The 16,128-nt window shown below is 45.3% G+C and overlaps 1 protein-coding gene across 1 annotated transcript in view; it reads left to right on the top strand.

Moving 5' to 3' along the window:
• The window catches only part of CCDC3 (coiled-coil domain containing 3), a 45,292-nt gene extending 37,752 nt beyond the window's left edge, over nucleotides 1-7,540 (top strand). The window contains exon 3 of the mRNA XM_086610835.1: nucleotides 7,265-7,540. Coding sequence (XP_086466961.1) covers nucleotides 7,265-7,540 — 276 coding nt within the window. The remainder of the gene's footprint in view (nucleotides 1-7,264) is intronic.
• Nucleotides 7,541-16,128: the final 8,588 nt, after the last annotated feature.

Here is a 16,128-nt window from a genome sequence, read left to right as displayed (position 1 = left end):
CTCAGAGTGAGGTCCTGCCCCCTTGATTTATTTTTCGCTTCCTGGAGACCTTCTGTCTCCCACTGTCTGGGCAGGGAATTGAGGGATTTACTGTCAGGACTGACTTATCTGCTCACTTGGCACAAGCGAGGTGCCTGTGGTAGGCAGCCTGGCTCATACCCTACACCTTTTTTTTTTTTTCCCTTTCCTGTCTTCTTGATTAGTGTGGTTTCTCTTCTGCTTAAACCATTGCCTTTTTTCCTTTGCAACTATAGGGAATAAGGTGTTGATCCCTTCCTGGGTACTGGCAATGACCAATCCAAATACCACGAAGACACATTTCCACCTCCATCTCTAATCTTGGCAGAGGGGACCAGGTGTGACTGTCACCTGGTATCTTCGCATCCTCCTCTTCAGAAACACCTCGGGCTTCGGAGCTCAAAGTGTCTGGGAAAAGCAATGCCCCAGGACATGCTCTACACATGGTTTTGGACCCAGGGACCTGTCTCCAAGTACCTCTAGGGTTGAGAGTCTTTGCACCAGCCCTCAAGTGCCTCCTAATCCCCTGTGTCCTCTAAAACCACCCCAGTCTGGGAGTAGGGGTGCAAGGGCTGTGAGTTCAAAGGCAAAGGATAGGGTTTTGAAATGGTGCCAGCAACACCCACCGCAGATGAGGGCCACCAGTGATTCAGACACCTTGCCAGAGAGGAAGGTCTGTTTTTTCAAAGTACTTAATCACAGGGAAGTATCTTTTAAAAAAAATATCTGTTTTTCAGCTTAAGATCATTATTTAAAAAAAGATTAGAAGAAAAGGAATAGGTTGGGAGTGTTTTTCCTTGTGAAAAACACCCTTCCTTGTGAGTAGACCATCCTCTGTGCTGAGTCATTGTCTTGATGGAGCTGCTGGCACTCAGGCCTTACGTCACAGCTTGTAAACACTGTTCACATTTTCCAGGTATGTAGGACCTTCTCAGCTGCTCAGGGGGACATCAGGGCCAAGTATCACCCAAGAGACCTGCCAAGATGCTGTCCAAGAGCTGGCCCTGACAGGCCCTCCTACAGTTCTTCGGGTGATTTTCCACCTAGCAGTGGTTTGACGGAGACTGGAACAAACAGGGCTGTTTTTAAAGACTTTTGATTGCCAGTGGACATGGATTTGGGTCCGTTACAGGGCAAGGTTCTCCCAAAGCCAAGAAATCTGTCTGTATGCTGCTCTTGCAGCCTGTCCTGGATAGTCAATGTTGCCAGCTGCTATTCTGGGACTTGGGGTGAGATCTGTCTCAGTCTGAGCTAGTTGCCTAGGCAACAGAGAGGGGTCCCCAGAAGTGGTCCACTCAGGGTAGGTGTCTGGGATAGGCAAGAAGTCTCACCTTGGACGAGCCCATTCCTCTCTGATGACAGTTGGGAAAGGTGAGATGACTTGCTTTGACTGGCTGTGTCTCAGGAGTTTAAAGTGAAAATCTGCTTTTAGTGAGCAGTGAAATGGGGAAGAAAAGTACTGTTCACAGTGCTGAGACATCTTGGGGTGGATGTAGCCTGGCAGAGGCTCCCTGCAGGCAGTGCTTCATACCCCAATGAAGTCCCCAGCTCTAATATTTTGAATGAACTGGACACTTGTGCCACATGCCATACACCTGCCATGGCAGATGCTGACATAGCATTCAGTAAGAGTTATCCTCATAAGAACAGCCACAGTCATTTCTTTCTCCATCCAGGTCTTAACATATCTTGATGGTTCATATGGAGTCTGAGGGTGAAATCCCAGCTCATTCCCATTAATGCCAGTGATACTGGATCTGCCCTCAGGACCCCGATTCAGTACCTCTGGGAGGTGCAGTCTTGCAGCAGGAAGAGTTGGTTTAACCCAGCACTGCCCTGCTGCCACCACTTCACTCAACATGATGGTTTAATGGTGCTGACAGCAGCTTTTCCACACTTCAGCAGGATTGTTAGTCTTGGCTGAAAAGTCCCAGTAACTGGAGGTTAAGTCCTTTCATCCCAAACCCAATACCCTCTGCTGCCAGACTCCTCCTGCTATCCTTTGCCGCACCATCTGTCTTTCCATGCAAGATGCTCACTCCCATGTAACCTACCCAAAGGGGCTGAACAAAAGGAGAAAGTGATGCTCAGAGTCTGAAATGTGGCCATGGCAAGGCAGGGCTCAAAGGGGGCCTCCCTGCCCAGGAGAACTGAAGATCGTCTGTGTGAGCAGTATCGTGTCCTCATCAGCTTCCCCAGGGCACAGAGCCCTTCTTCTTGCTAAGAGCACAGAAGGGGTTGGGGAATAAATAAATCCTGGTGGAGTTAAAGAAAAATAAAGAGCTGTGTTTGGCTCCTGAGCCCCTTGAGAGAGAGTGCATGAATTACTGCTGTGCTGAGAGAGTTGGAGGTACGCACTTCGTGCTGCGTAAGGTTTCTGATTAAGGTGTTCTATATAACTCAAACAGCAGTGGAGCACAGAGCAGCAAGTTGATGTGCAGCAAATGGCCAGTTTTTCCCTTTTCTGTGGGGCAGAGGAAGCGTGAGAGGAGGGCGGCGTGGGGATGTGGTGAGCTTACTGGGGTGCAGTGCAGAGGAGGCTCTGCAGCAGAGCGGGAGCTGTGCTTCCCAACCCACAGCACTGGGGATGTGTTTCCAGAGAGAGACGCTCTTGTTTCTTCCACTGGACACTCGAAGTTGTGGTGGGGTGGTGCTGGGTCTGGGATGCTGAGGGAGTATCCCAGCTTGCAGGTCAGGAGGAAGATTTGAAGGCAAGAAGCCAAATTGACCCATGCCCAGTTCTTCTCAAAACATGTCATATCCCTGCAGAGATCAGGTCTTACTGTCACACATTTGAAGACATTCCTGCAATCATCTTGCCTGATGATGGCCTATACCTAAATGTCGAAAAATACTGTCTGATGTGAAAGATATTTTTAGGAGACCTGAAATGAAAGACTTTTAGGTAGTGGGGCTCCAGTGCTTTTTAGCTGTGCTGCCCATAGGGAGCACTCATGAGGAGCTAGTAGAACTCCATTTCTCTCCCTTTGGTAAATGAAGTGCAAGACTGGGGTGCCACTGCTGGGTTTTGAGTGACATGAACTCTGTAACGCCCACTTCAGCCATTTATGGACAATTTGTGGTGGATGAACACTACCATTGCGCCTTTATCCATGGGGCATTCCCTAGCCATTGTCCCGTTCTAATGAAGCTTATAGAAGGCAGATGTGTGTGTCTGTCAATCAGATAAATGTATATATACGTCAGTTCAGGGCGTTTGGTAAAGGACTCGCATGCCTGTAATGTGACGCTCAGAAAATCAGTTAAATTTGTTACAGTGCTGATTTGTTTGGCAGATGGACAGATTTTGTAAATCCTCTAGATGTGGTGAAACTTTAAACTGGGAATATATGTGACAAGATGTTTCAGACAAATACTCAAATATGTTTAGTTTGTAGTTTCACAGCTGTAGGCTGTCTGGGATAAATCCTAAGGAGCTGTATGGTTCTTGTTGGACTACCTTTCTTTTTACATCTCCTGATCCTGCTCTGGACCTGAGTTTAACCACTGCCGAGGATGCCTTGCTAATAAAACTGTGGACGTAGCAGACATACAAGCAGAGATCTCCAGAACAAACAACTCTTCTGAACTGTGGGTTGCTAGAGAAGGTAACTTTTGAAGGAAACCTAGAAAAGTAACCCGTAAGTTTTTCTGAGGAGCCATTTCCTGGTCCTTCTGTCTATTTCCCAGGTCTGTGGGCACATGTGCCATGCTAAGGGCGGCATTTCAGGGCTGTTGCTTAACTGTCTGCTGCCAATACCTTGTGGGAATAGGAGTTGTCAGATATCCATCCTTTCCCGTCCTTTCCTTCAGTGGTGCCAAGTGGAACTTGCCAAGTGGTCTTCAGTGACTTATCGTGCTGGATGGAGATTATGGAGATTTCATTATCCCTTAAATATTGCGTAAACCTCCCTCCTTTCTCTAGTGTACCTGACATGGCAAGCTGTGATGAGGAATGGGAGCACAGGCCATTCCCAGAAACAAAATGCAGTTCTCTGTAGCTTTTAAGCAATGCCTTTGGACTAAGGTCTGGTCTTGATGGTCATCAAGTGCCAAGTGTGCACATTTATGGGTGCATGAGACCAAATGAAATGGGGTGTGAAATTCCTGTCTGTAGATATGCTCCACAGGAATGACTGCACAATGCAGACTGCGCAATGCAGGGATATCTTATCTGGCTGTAAACAAGAAGTATTCGAGTAGCAACGCAAACCGAGGCCTGGTTAACTTAGAATCATAGAATCATACAATGGTTAGGGTTGGAAGGGACCTCAAAGATCATCTAGTTCCAACTTCTCACCCATTTGTTCAGCAGCTGGGTTAGCTATACAGGCTGTGCTGAGCTCCTGGCTGTTGCAGTTACATAGTTCTCAGCACTGGTTTAAAAATAACTTGGTTGCACCCATGTGGACCACAGCCTTAGCAGTAACAGCAAGGGTAGGACAGCACTCACATGTAAACATCATCTTCACTGCAGAGTTCAGTGACAAACGCTGTTTGTAACCAGCTGGTGAGAACGTGAGGACTCCACCTTGTTATTTTTCCCCATGCAGAAGGAGCAAAGAGGGTTTTTTTTCCTGCTGGAAGTCCTGCTATTGCAGGCAGGCATCCAACTGTCAAGCTGGGCTCTTCCTATCACCTGCCCTGTTGGTAAGCAAAGCAGTGTATGACTGAGAGTGCCTCAGTTTTTTATAACTGTGTTGTTCCAGTGATCTCTCTGAAGATCTCCAGGTAATTTAAGCAGTAAACTATGGATTTCAGACTGGAAAGTGATGACCTGGAAGAGGAACAGCATAAGGAAATGAGCTGGCTAGCTTTTTGATGGTGTTTAAGAAGTTTCTGAGTGGCTCTGCAGAGCAGGACTACCTCTGCTGACAGAGGACCAACCTCAAAATATTTGGGAATGCTTCTGGGGTGAGGCTAATACCGTCAGACATTGCCATCCCCTCTGCCAGCCATCCCACACAGATGAGACACAGTTGGGTTTGCACAACCTCCACACTTCAGCTTCATGAATTGTTTGTTCCTCTGCATCGGACTCTGTCATATGCCATCCCTATCACTGCATCAATGGAAAATGTGAGAAATCCCTCATGAAGCAGAGTTTCCACCTCCTGTCTTCCCAACAAATGTCTTTTCCTAACTCAGTGCTCGCCTTTGCAGGGATTTAAATTCGAGAAGTGTTCTGCCTGAAGTTTTGCAAGGGTTTGGCAAACACAAAAGCCAAGATGTGCTGGGTGTTTTCAAATAGTACTTGAAATGAGCTGTGATCAGGACCAAATTCCCTCCTTTTCAGTGCAATTTCTGGCCCTCTATCTGTGAGCTCCCAATCTCCCTAGCATGCATTTATAAAAAAGCCCCAGTAGGAGGATGGCTGGGCAAGTATTGGCCTTCTAGCAAAGCTCTGTGGTGTTTTTGCACAAGAAACAAGAGCTTCTGGGGACTGGAAGCAGTTGCTGTGTTTGTGTTGACTGGCCATGGTTTTCGGCTGCTGGGGGTTTCCAAAGCAAACGAAATGTTAATCATCAAAGCGGGCTCCCTCCCCTACTTTCAGTTGTTGAAAATACTACAAAGTAAGATGGAAAGAAACATGTAATCCTTCATCATCACAGTGAGGATTTAGTTGTTTGTTTAGATTCTCTGTCTGTTCCAAATGTTCTGCCAGAGAAAGCCCATCCAGGCTCCAGGAGTGCTTGACACTCATAAAAAAAAAACACCCTAGATGTATATAGGAGATAAATCCAGCAGAAGACCCTGCCTTTCCTCACAGCGCACCAGTGCAGCAATCAGCGGAAAGTCCCACTTGCACAATAAAATATCTCAGGATGTTTTTTGTAGGAAAGAAAGGAAGGAGGCACATCACCCTTGGCAGAAATAGATTTCGATGGTGGCTTCCCTAGATCAGAAGCTTTATGGTGGGGTTGTCCTTGAGTCCCAGGCATATCTTCTTTTTCCACTAGGAATATGTTGCCCAGGTAGAAAACATGGAACTTGGTGCCTTTGTAATCAGTGAAACAAGAGAGTTGTGTTTAGAGGGTGATTCCTCCCACTGACCTAGGACGTGGAGATCACTCTCTTGAAGAGTGTCTCTCCCTGCAGACATTATAGGGGAAAATGAAGGAAAGGAGCCCAGACCTGAGTCTCACCTGTAGTTGCTTAAGAGAAGGCAGCTGAATTCTGTCCCCAGTGATGCTGGGCATCAGGAACACAACTCCTTTGCACGGAAAATAGTCAGCAGCCTTCGTAGCTGATGTTTCTCATCCTGTTCCTATTGCTGCACCTACAAATAGGAAGCAAGTCAGAAACAGGAGACTGTAAACATGGCAATCACATACAGCTGAAATGAGATAGACCTCTGGGTTGTCCTAGGATGAGGCAATAGAGAGAGAACAATCATCCAACAGGTGTTTTACATTTGGGCCATCATCCAACCCAGCAGACTTGAAATACCCTGTGAGCTGCTCTTCTAGTGATGCCTTGGGTGCAGCACCTTTGAACCCAGCTCTTTTTTTCCCGGCTGTCTAAGAGCCACAGGCATTAGTGGACATTAAGAGGTTGGTGTCCCTCCAGGGGACAATATTGCAATAAGTGAGTAGAATGGGAGGGGCAGTTTTCAGCCAACGACCCCAAAAATAAAACACTTATGTTGAAGTTATGAGATCTTGAATGCTCTTAGAGACTGCTGAGATTTTACCATTTAGAGTTTCATCTGAAAGAAGCCCATATAATGAGATATTTAAGGAAACTCAGTTCTTGAAAGGCAAACCAACCAGTTCTGTGTTTTACAGGTGCTGTCCTTAATTCACATGTTGACATAAAGTGCAAAGGACAGGCTCACATCAAAATCTGGGGTTTCTGAAGGGCTGTTAAGCTGAATCAAATCTTGAGTTTTCCAAAAGTGATACCCCTTGGCCTGAACTCTAGTTTCATACCAGAAGCAGGGCAGCCTTTCTCCGTAAATTCAATGTAGCCTCAGCAGGCTGGACAGGTCTGTCAAAACAGCTCATAAAAGTTATTGTGAATCACTAGTATCATTAAGATCTACAATTTTGAGTCTTATCTGAATATAGAAGGGAAAGAGAGTATTTTACTAAAAAAGGTATAAAAAGGAATAGAACTTCCAAAAAAAGCATTCTACTTTCGAAGAGCTGTGAGGTCTTTCAAGGGACACCTGAATTAACTCCTGCTTTAATAAGTTTTTATGTAAAGTTCACCTGTTCCTATTTCATTTCTGCTGTCCCCTCAGCTCATGTGCTCCTCGGTCCAGAAAGCCCTGTTTGAGGAGGAGGACAGAGTGAAGAAGCTGCAACAGAAGGTGGCAGCGCTGGAGAAGCGCAACAAGCAGCTGCGAGATCGGGTGAAGAAAGTCAAGAGATCTCTCCGGCAAGCCAGAAAAAACACCAGGCACATGGAGCAGATGAACCGAAAGCTCAGTGAGAAACTTTCCTCTGCAGGTGGTCAAATCCCCTATATTAACTCTTTGAAGCAGGAGAACTCCCATGCTACCTACCTTAAAGTATAATGCAAGGGTAAGTGCTCAGGCCGATGATAATGGTGAAGTTTGCCTGCATAAGGTCAGGATCTGGCCCTCACACCTTTTCTACACTGTGCTTCAAACCTTGCTTGGAAAATGAATCTGAACTTGCTTTAGACACCGTGCTAGATTAAACAGGAATGCAATCCATGTTTAGCTGGGTGTTGGAGGCACAGCCCAAAGCCATGTCCTCGCTGTCCTCAGTGGACATAGAGCCAAACTGTAACCTGTGCTTCTCAGCCCTCATCCCTGCTTCATCCGTCACCAGTTTTCGATTGTCCTTGATAGAATTGCCAGTTCAGTCCCATGGGCCATTGCAACAATTGACACAGGAGCTCTTCTTGGAAGGATCTGCTGCCAACTTACCTCCTCCACATGGGCTCAGGGGTGGATATGTGTAGATGGATGCTCTAGGAAGAATGCAGGTATGAATGCTCTTTCTCCATCATCACCCCCAAGCCCTAATCCTCGCTTAAGCTTTACTAAAGTCTACATCCAGTGTCTGAGCAAAGGCTATGCCTGGGAAATAGAGTCAATTTGGATCCTTCTTCGAAATGAAGTATAGGTGTGCCCAGATTGTCTTAAGACTGTTTCTAAATATCCCTAAATATTCTAAATCAAGCATATAATATTTTTTATTTTACCAGGAAGTGCCTCAAGCGTCACAGTAACTCCCTCAGGTGCCTTCAGCATTGCTCATCCAACAGGGTTGGAAACCATGTCATTTTTGTACTGTGTCTAAGACCTAATCCAGCTCGCGCAGCCAGGAGTGGACTTAGCCTGACTGTTAGTGGGTGCTGGATCAGGCCTGGAAGACAATTGCAGATCCTGTTTTCACGCAGGTTTAATTTACAGTGTGGACAACGCTTCAAGATTTGTAATCACTGTTTGAGGTATAATGGAGGTTGCTGGGCAGCCTCACTAAATTACACTTAGATGCTGTAGAGACCACATCAATATAAACAGGGCATTAAAAATTAAGGTAGTTTATATATGTATATATTTTAAAATCTTATAGAAAATATTTTTATTACACATTTGATATAGTCTAATTTCTTAAAATATGAAGTAAATCCCGTTTCTTGGTTATCTCATTCAAAAAAAGTCCCTCATGTCCTTTATTAGACATTTACAAACTGAATTCTGATCAAGCAGCATAGGCATCAGTATCCATGATGTAATGGATGGTGTAATGGATAATGTAATCTGGTCGATAATGTACCAGAGCATGTCTTAGGTCTAGGTACTCAACCAACTCTCCTTCATAAAAGCAGAAAAAGGTAGAAGAAGAGTTTTTGAGTTTTTCTTACTCCAAGCATGAGACCCGAGTGCAGATATGCTTCATGCATTTCGACAGGGCAGCTGGTCCTTGCCCAGCCCCAGGCAACGCCGACAATCTGCCAGGGCTAAGCCTGATGTGTACAAGGTGGACTGATCCAGATGATCTGTAACACAGAGGTGAGGCCCTCAGAAATGACTGTGCAAACCACTGCTCTGCTCCTTACTCTCCACAATTTACCAAATCACTGCATGGTCTCCATGATGTGTCTCAGCACTTGAAAATAGCGGATATCCAGGCTGCAGCCTTGCTGGACCACATTTTACCTACCCCCATGCTAGGAAAAGCCCGTGTCACTTTTCAACCATGAGTTTCAGTCCAAGCTGAACTCAGAAGTTAAGCCTTGTGTTGGCTTCTAGGATGCTGCTGAGTTTAACTACCTTTCAGGTTTACTCCTTTTGAAAATAGAGCTTTTTTCTTTTCTATCTCTCCTCCCCCTTGAAATAATACTGGCATTTCTTAAGATTCTGACTCCTCCACAAGCTCCAGTGGTTTCAAAGACTTTGCCTACGGAATCAGCAAAATGTGAGTTGTTCTGTGCTGTAGTCAGCAGTGCTGTTTTCTGAGAATTACTACAGACCTAAGGCTTCCCTAGAAGCCATCAAGAGATTTTAGCTCCAAAACTTAAATCCATAGCGAAGTAGCTAATTCTGTTTTCTGGTTTGTTTCTGGTTTCTAAACTGCTGTTTAAATAAATTAACTGGTTTTCCTGGTATAGGTATTAAAAGTTTGTGTTTTAATTTTTTCCTAATAAAAATATCCCCTCTGGTATTCACTCACATTTTATAAATGTTTGTATAAAGCTGAAAAAGTAGTTAATATAGCTACACCTTTGCTATTCTTGCAAATTTTCCAAAACAGTGTTGAAAATCTTTTTCTTTTGGCTCTCCTGATGAAAAGATTGGAATTTTCTTCCTATTTCCTCTTTTTTTTTGCTTAAAAAAAAAAAGTAAACCATTTTGTTCTCCATGTCAGTTTTATGAGAATTTTGTTACTCTGCAAAGAAAACAAAACCAACCCCCGCAAATGCAAAATCCAAATGCAACTCAAAATGTCTCCTCTGGGTACAAAACCCAAAAAGATTGTTTCCTTGTGAGTTTTTTTCTTTTCATTCCTGCTTGGTTTTGGATTATTTCCAGAGATAAGGACCAGCAGTCAGATCAGATCACAAGTTAATCCTCTCAACAAGTAACAGGGGATGCCAAGCCCATATAAAAATGCTATTAAATTGTCACCATTGATGGCCTGTCCCTGTTGGTGACAGTATCCAGTGACCAGGGAGGCTGTACGGGCAGGAAACACCAGTGGGAAGAAGAATTTGAGTTACGACCATACAGGTTGGTACATGCCACATAGGGTCTGACACAAGCTCTAATTTTTAGACCCACTCTGGAGTAACTTCAGGGACCAGCTAGCCTGGAAACCCACAAAAGGCCAAAATTTCATGCCATTTTCCAAGTTAGTGCAAAGGGCATGATTAAGTATGTTCCTCCTGAAGAGTTATGTTGGAGAGACTGGAGTGAAGAAATGCAGACAAAGTTGACATAGCTAGATGTGTTGGCAAGGAATGGTATAGAAATCCAAAAAACATCCTGGAAAAAAAAAAAGAAAAAAAAGAGAAAACAGAAGTATTCAAATGAGGAAAGCAATTGGTTAGAAACACCACCAAATACAGCAGCCCTCATGAGAAGTTCAAAGATGCTTTACAAATTAATAACATCTGCTTTTGCAAACATATCAGGAGCTTGAAGGCTGCCAGAATGTCTGCATGGCCAGTGCTAGGGGTTCCCAGAGTGGGCAAAGCCAGAACTGGAGGCAAGGAGGGGCTTTTCGACGTTTGTGCTCACCGTGGAGGAATTTAGGGATGTTCTCGTGGCTGAATCAATTTTCCCTGATGGATCCAGAGAATGACAAGAAGAAATGAAGGAGCAAAATGAATAGTTAACAAATTGCAAGGACAGAGGGCAAAGGGGTATGAACAGTAACAAAGAGTACACTTAGCTGAGTGATGTTGAGTGAGTGGCTGACAACAAAAATAAATTAAATGCAACATAGATAATGTAGATAAAAAGATATTAATGGGGGAAAAGAAAAATAGTCCTATCTTTTCGCATGAAATGAGGTGCTCACTGTATACAACCAGTGGTCAGTTAGTCAATCAATTGGATCAATCTAGTATCATGGTAATAGAGAGGTTACACCATATCATTCTATGAAAACATTGACTCGACACTTAGGTGCAATCAAGAAGGTAGGTGACATGGTAGAAATTGTTAGCAAAGGTCTAGAGACCCTCTTTACATGGCTCAGTATGAGGTATGCCCACCTCTGGGATGTGCTGTGCAGTTATTCCCTGTCTCAAAAATGAGTGTCTAATGTGTAGTGAGAGGCAACAAGGAAAATCCAGAAACTAGGGTAGCCTCATATGACAAGCATCGTATTTTCCAGGACTTTGGGCTAGAGGAGAGGAGAGGAGAGAGGGGAGAATGACAGAGGGAAACAGGAGAGGGAAAGTCTTGGGATTGTACTCTTTTCACCATCACCACCACATGTCTCTGTTGTGCTATTTCAGTCACTGGTTAAACTTTTGCAAGGTTTGTGTGTGTCACTAGAGCTGAAGTGGATACTTCAGATGCTGATCTGCACCCAAAAAGCACCTTTTGTCCTTAGATTTTGCAATAGTATTTTCTGGGTTTTTTGAAAGTGGATGCTTATAGAGCAAAATGCATCCAATAAGCTATATTATTTTCTTTTAAATCTCAACTACTCCTCTGATTTAAACAGCCCTACCTGGGTAGCTCAGGAAGAACCATGTAGTAAAGGAGAATTTATGGAAAGCAGACAACATTAACAGCTTTGTTTGCTCCTTAACACCAAAACCATTGAGAAGAGAATGACTTCCATATGTTTGAACGATAATTTAGGGAAAGAGCCGTATTATTCTGTTTGGGTTTTAGCAGAAGGGTTTTTTGGAACAGAAGAGCACATCAGCATTTCAGAGCTGTATCAGTAAAGCCCATTTCTAATATACAAAACTTCTTGCCAAGCTAGGTAATCTCTCATTAATGAGGCAAAGGAGCCCAAATTCATTTCTAAAAGTAGGAGAAAAAACATAAAGGGAAAACTGTGGAAAGCAGATAAAACTGACAAGGTATGTCATTCTTTCTTATAATAAATCCAAGTAATTGCAAGGAAATTTTATTTTCCTCCCCATTTAACCCCAATTATTTTCATTTAATCACAGAAACGTTGCTATTTTCCTCCAAACCAGACTGCTTTGTGTGTGAAACATCGTTTCCAACATGCATTTGGGTTTAGACATGTTCCTAATCCCCTAAAACAAACACAGTGAGCAGGACAGCATGTCCCAGCATACGTGGCACTGCTGGGAAAGCGTGTTGGCTGCGGTTGCATTGGCTGTGCAGGAAACCAGGCCAAGTCACCCCAACAGGGATTTCCCAAGTGGCATCAGAGCTAATGCCTGGGGAGGCAGACACAACATAGCATCATAGAATCATAGAACGCTTAGGGTTGGAAGAGACCTCAAAGATCATCTAGTTCCAACCCCCCTGCCATGGGCAGGGAAACCCTCCACTACACCAGGTTGCTCAAAGCCTCATCCAACCTGGCCTTGAACACTTCCAGGGATGGGGCATCTACAACTTCTCTGCGCAACCTGTTCCACTGCCTCACCACCCTCAGAGTGAAAAATTGTTTTCTTATATAGAATCTAAATCTACCCTCTTTCAGTTTAAAGCCATTGCCCCTTGTTCTATCACTACATGTCCTTGTAAAAAGTCCCTCTCCAGCTTTCCTGTAGGTCTCCTTTAAGTACTAGAAAGCTGCTATAAGATCACCCCGGAGTCTTCTCTTCTCCAGGCTGAACAGCCTCAACTCTCTCAGCCTGTCTTCATAGCAGAGGTCCTCCAGCCCTCGGATCATCTTCGTGGCCCTCCTCTGGACTCGTTCCAGTAGCTCCATGTCCTTCTTGTGCTGCGGACTCCAGAGCTGAATGCAGTATTCCAGGTGGGGTGTCACAAGAGCTGAGTAGAGGGGCAGAATCCCCTCCCTCGACCTGCTGGCCACACTTCTTTGGATGCAGCCCAGGATATAGTTGACTTTCTGGGCTGCCAGCGCACATTGCCGGCTCATGTTGAGCTTCTCATCCACCAGCACTCCCAAGTCCTTTTCCTCAGGGCTGCTCTCAATCCATTCACTGCTCAGCCTGTACTTGTTCTTGGGATTGCCCTGACCCACATGCAGGACCTTGCACTTGGCCTTGTTGAGCTTCATGAGGTTCTCAGAGGCCCACCTCTCCAGCCTGTCAATGTCCCTCTGGATGGCATCCCTTCCCTCCAGCGTGTTCACAACACCACACAACTTGGTGTCCTCTGCAAACTTGCTGAGGGTACACTCGATCCCACTGTCCATGTCACCAATAAAGATTTAAACAGCACCGGCCCCAGTACCGACCTCTGAGGGACACCACTCGTCACTGGCCTCCAGTTGGACATTGAACCGACAATATCGACATGCCCTTGATACCAGGGTCCGGAGAGGATTTTATCTTGCTTCATTTTGTTGGGAAATAAAATGTGTAGGAGCTCCAGTTCTGCTTGTAATTACCTAGATCTAAGACTAGATGGCAACTGAGTGGAAAGTTTCTTACAAACATGAATCCTTCTGAGTGTCATACAGGTGATTGTCGACTGTATGCTCTGAAAGTCAGATTTATTATCATCCTGTCTGCCTAACACACAGTAGGACAAGTTACCCAGAAATTGGTCACCTCAATGAACACAATGACGTCAAAAGTACCCTATCTCACACGCTAGGGTAGACAAGCCCTGCAAGCAGGAAGAGGAAAGTGGCCAGGGCCAGTGTTTGGAGAACGGGGTCTGCTTCAAATGAACTCACTCCTCTTTTCTGCCAAAGAAGTTCTCCAAGGGTTTTGCAGCCAGCAGCCAGCAGGGTTTCCCTGCCCATGGCAGGGGGGTTGGAACTAGATGATCTTTAAGGTCCCTTCCAACCCTAACCATTCTATGATTCTATGATTCTATGATTCTATGATCTGGACTTCTGTAAGGCCTTTGACATGGTCCCCCCCAACATCCTTCTCTGTAAATTGGAGAAATATGAATCTGGTGGGTGGATTGCTTGGTGGACAAGGAATTGGTTGGACGGTCACATCCAGAGGGTAGTGGTCAACAACTCAATGTCCAGATGGAGACTGGTGACAAGTGGTGTCCCTCAGAGCACCGTACTGGGACCAGTACTGTTTAATATGCTTGTCAATGACATAGGCAGTGGAATCAAGTACACCCTTAGCAAGTTTGCAGACAACACCAAGCTGAGTGGTGCAGTTGACACACCTGAGGGATGGGATGTCATCCAGAGGGACCTGGACAAGCTCAAGAAGTGAACCCATGTGAACCGCATGAGGTTCAACAAGGTCAAGTGCAAGGTCCTGCACATGGGTCAGGGCAACCTCTAGTATCAATACAGGCTGGGAGATGAAGTAACTGAGAGCAGCCCTGCGGAGAAGGACTTGAAGATACTGATGGATGAAAAGCTGGACATGAGCTGGCAATGTGCACTCACAGCCTAGAAAGCCAACAATATCCTGGGCTGCATCATAAGAAGCACGGCCTGCAGGTCAAGAGAAGTGATTCTCCCCCTCTACTCTGCTCTGGTGAGATCCCACCTGGAGTACTGCATCCAGCTCTGCAAGGAAACACTAAGAAAAAGCAATGAGTTTCCAGCCTCTGCTTGTAAGGAGAGCACTGGGAGTGCTGGTGGGGGAGACGATGCAGGTGGCGGCTTACCTGCCCAAGTGCTCGCCATCCATGGCCACAGCAAAGAGATGACATCCCCATGGTTCCTATCACGAAGGATTCCCCAGTTTACCTCCAGCTAGGCAGCCTTGTTATATCAGAAGTGCCAAATCATGGCAGTCCCTGGGAAGGACCTGGGTTCTGTGTGGGAACTGTGTAAAAACTTCCAATAAATAGTCAGAGGCTGTCCAAAGAGCACTTGATGTTGAGCGGAAGAGACCTCCCTGGGCTTTGTTCCAGCCACGAGTACGTTGGTCTCATTCCTTTTGTTCAGCTAGGTGTGTTTCTGTGTGAATAAGCGATCCAAATTTTGACACCTAATGCAGATGACTCTGATCCACCCTCTGCAAGGAGCTACATCCTTCACTGATATTGTGGCATCTCCTCTCGCTGCCCTATTTGGGTAGTTGGTAATTTTAGAAACTGGTGCAGGGGTCTAAAGTTGAGGATCCCTGAATTTTCTTATGCAGACCTGCCATAGGACTGCTGGTTGAATTAAGTGATTTACATGTGTCTTCATGGCTTTGCTTGACTTTGAGTGGAAGGGGATCATACAGAGCCTTGTTTAAAGCATTTTAAGGACTCAACGTAATCAATGGAAAGGTGAAGGGTTTATTGCAGTTGTTCCCGGACTGTGATCTATGGGCTGCACTTTGGCAGCTGGTGGCCCTCCAAAATCATGTAGTTTTGGATTTCCTTTTGACTGCATTCCTTGCAGAAAAGATCCTAAGAGTCTATAAGAGCAACTAGAAATGGAGAAAAGAAGCCAGGCCACTTTGTGTGCTCTGGATGCTGACAGTGATGGATTGAGCTCACCTCTGATCTTCACTATGTTGCCAAGTTGCCACCCAAAAGTGGTGTCTCCAGGTCAGCAGCAAGCTTGCCTAGGTCTCTCCCACCACAGAACTGATCACTTAGAATCATAGAATAATAGTCTGAGGTGGAAGAGACCTTTAAAGGTCATCTAGTCCAACCCCCCTGCAATGAACAGGGACATCTCCAACTAGATCAGGTTGCTCAGAACCCTGTCCAACCTGACCTTGAATGTTTCCAGGGATGAGGCATCTACCACCTCTCTGGACAACTTGTCCCAGTGTTTCACCACCCTCATTAAAAAAAATTTCTTCCTTATATCTAGTCTAAATCTACCCTCTCTTAGTTTAAAACCATTGCCTCTTGTCCTTCTGAAAGGCCCTACTGAAAAGTCTGTCTCCATCTTTCTTACAAGTCCCCTGTAAGTATGGAAAGGCCACAGCAAGGTGTCTTGGAACCTTCTCGTGTCCAGGCTGAACAATCCAAACTCTCTCAGCCTGTCTTCAGAGGAGAGGTGCTCCAGCCCTTGGATCATCTTTGTGACCCTCCTCTGGACCCGCTTCAACAGTTCCATGTCCTTCTTATGTTGG

The sequence above is a fragment of the Tauraco erythrolophus genome, chromosome 4 (assembly GCF_009769465.1).
Source record: "Tauraco erythrolophus isolate bTauEry1 chromosome 4, bTauEry1.pri, whole genome shotgun sequence".
Classification (NCBI taxonomy): Eukaryota; Metazoa; Chordata; class Aves; order Musophagiformes; family Musophagidae; genus Tauraco; species Tauraco erythrolophus.
The sequence above is the reverse complement of the archived record's forward strand: the minus strand, read 5'-3'. Positions and strand labels throughout refer to the sequence as shown.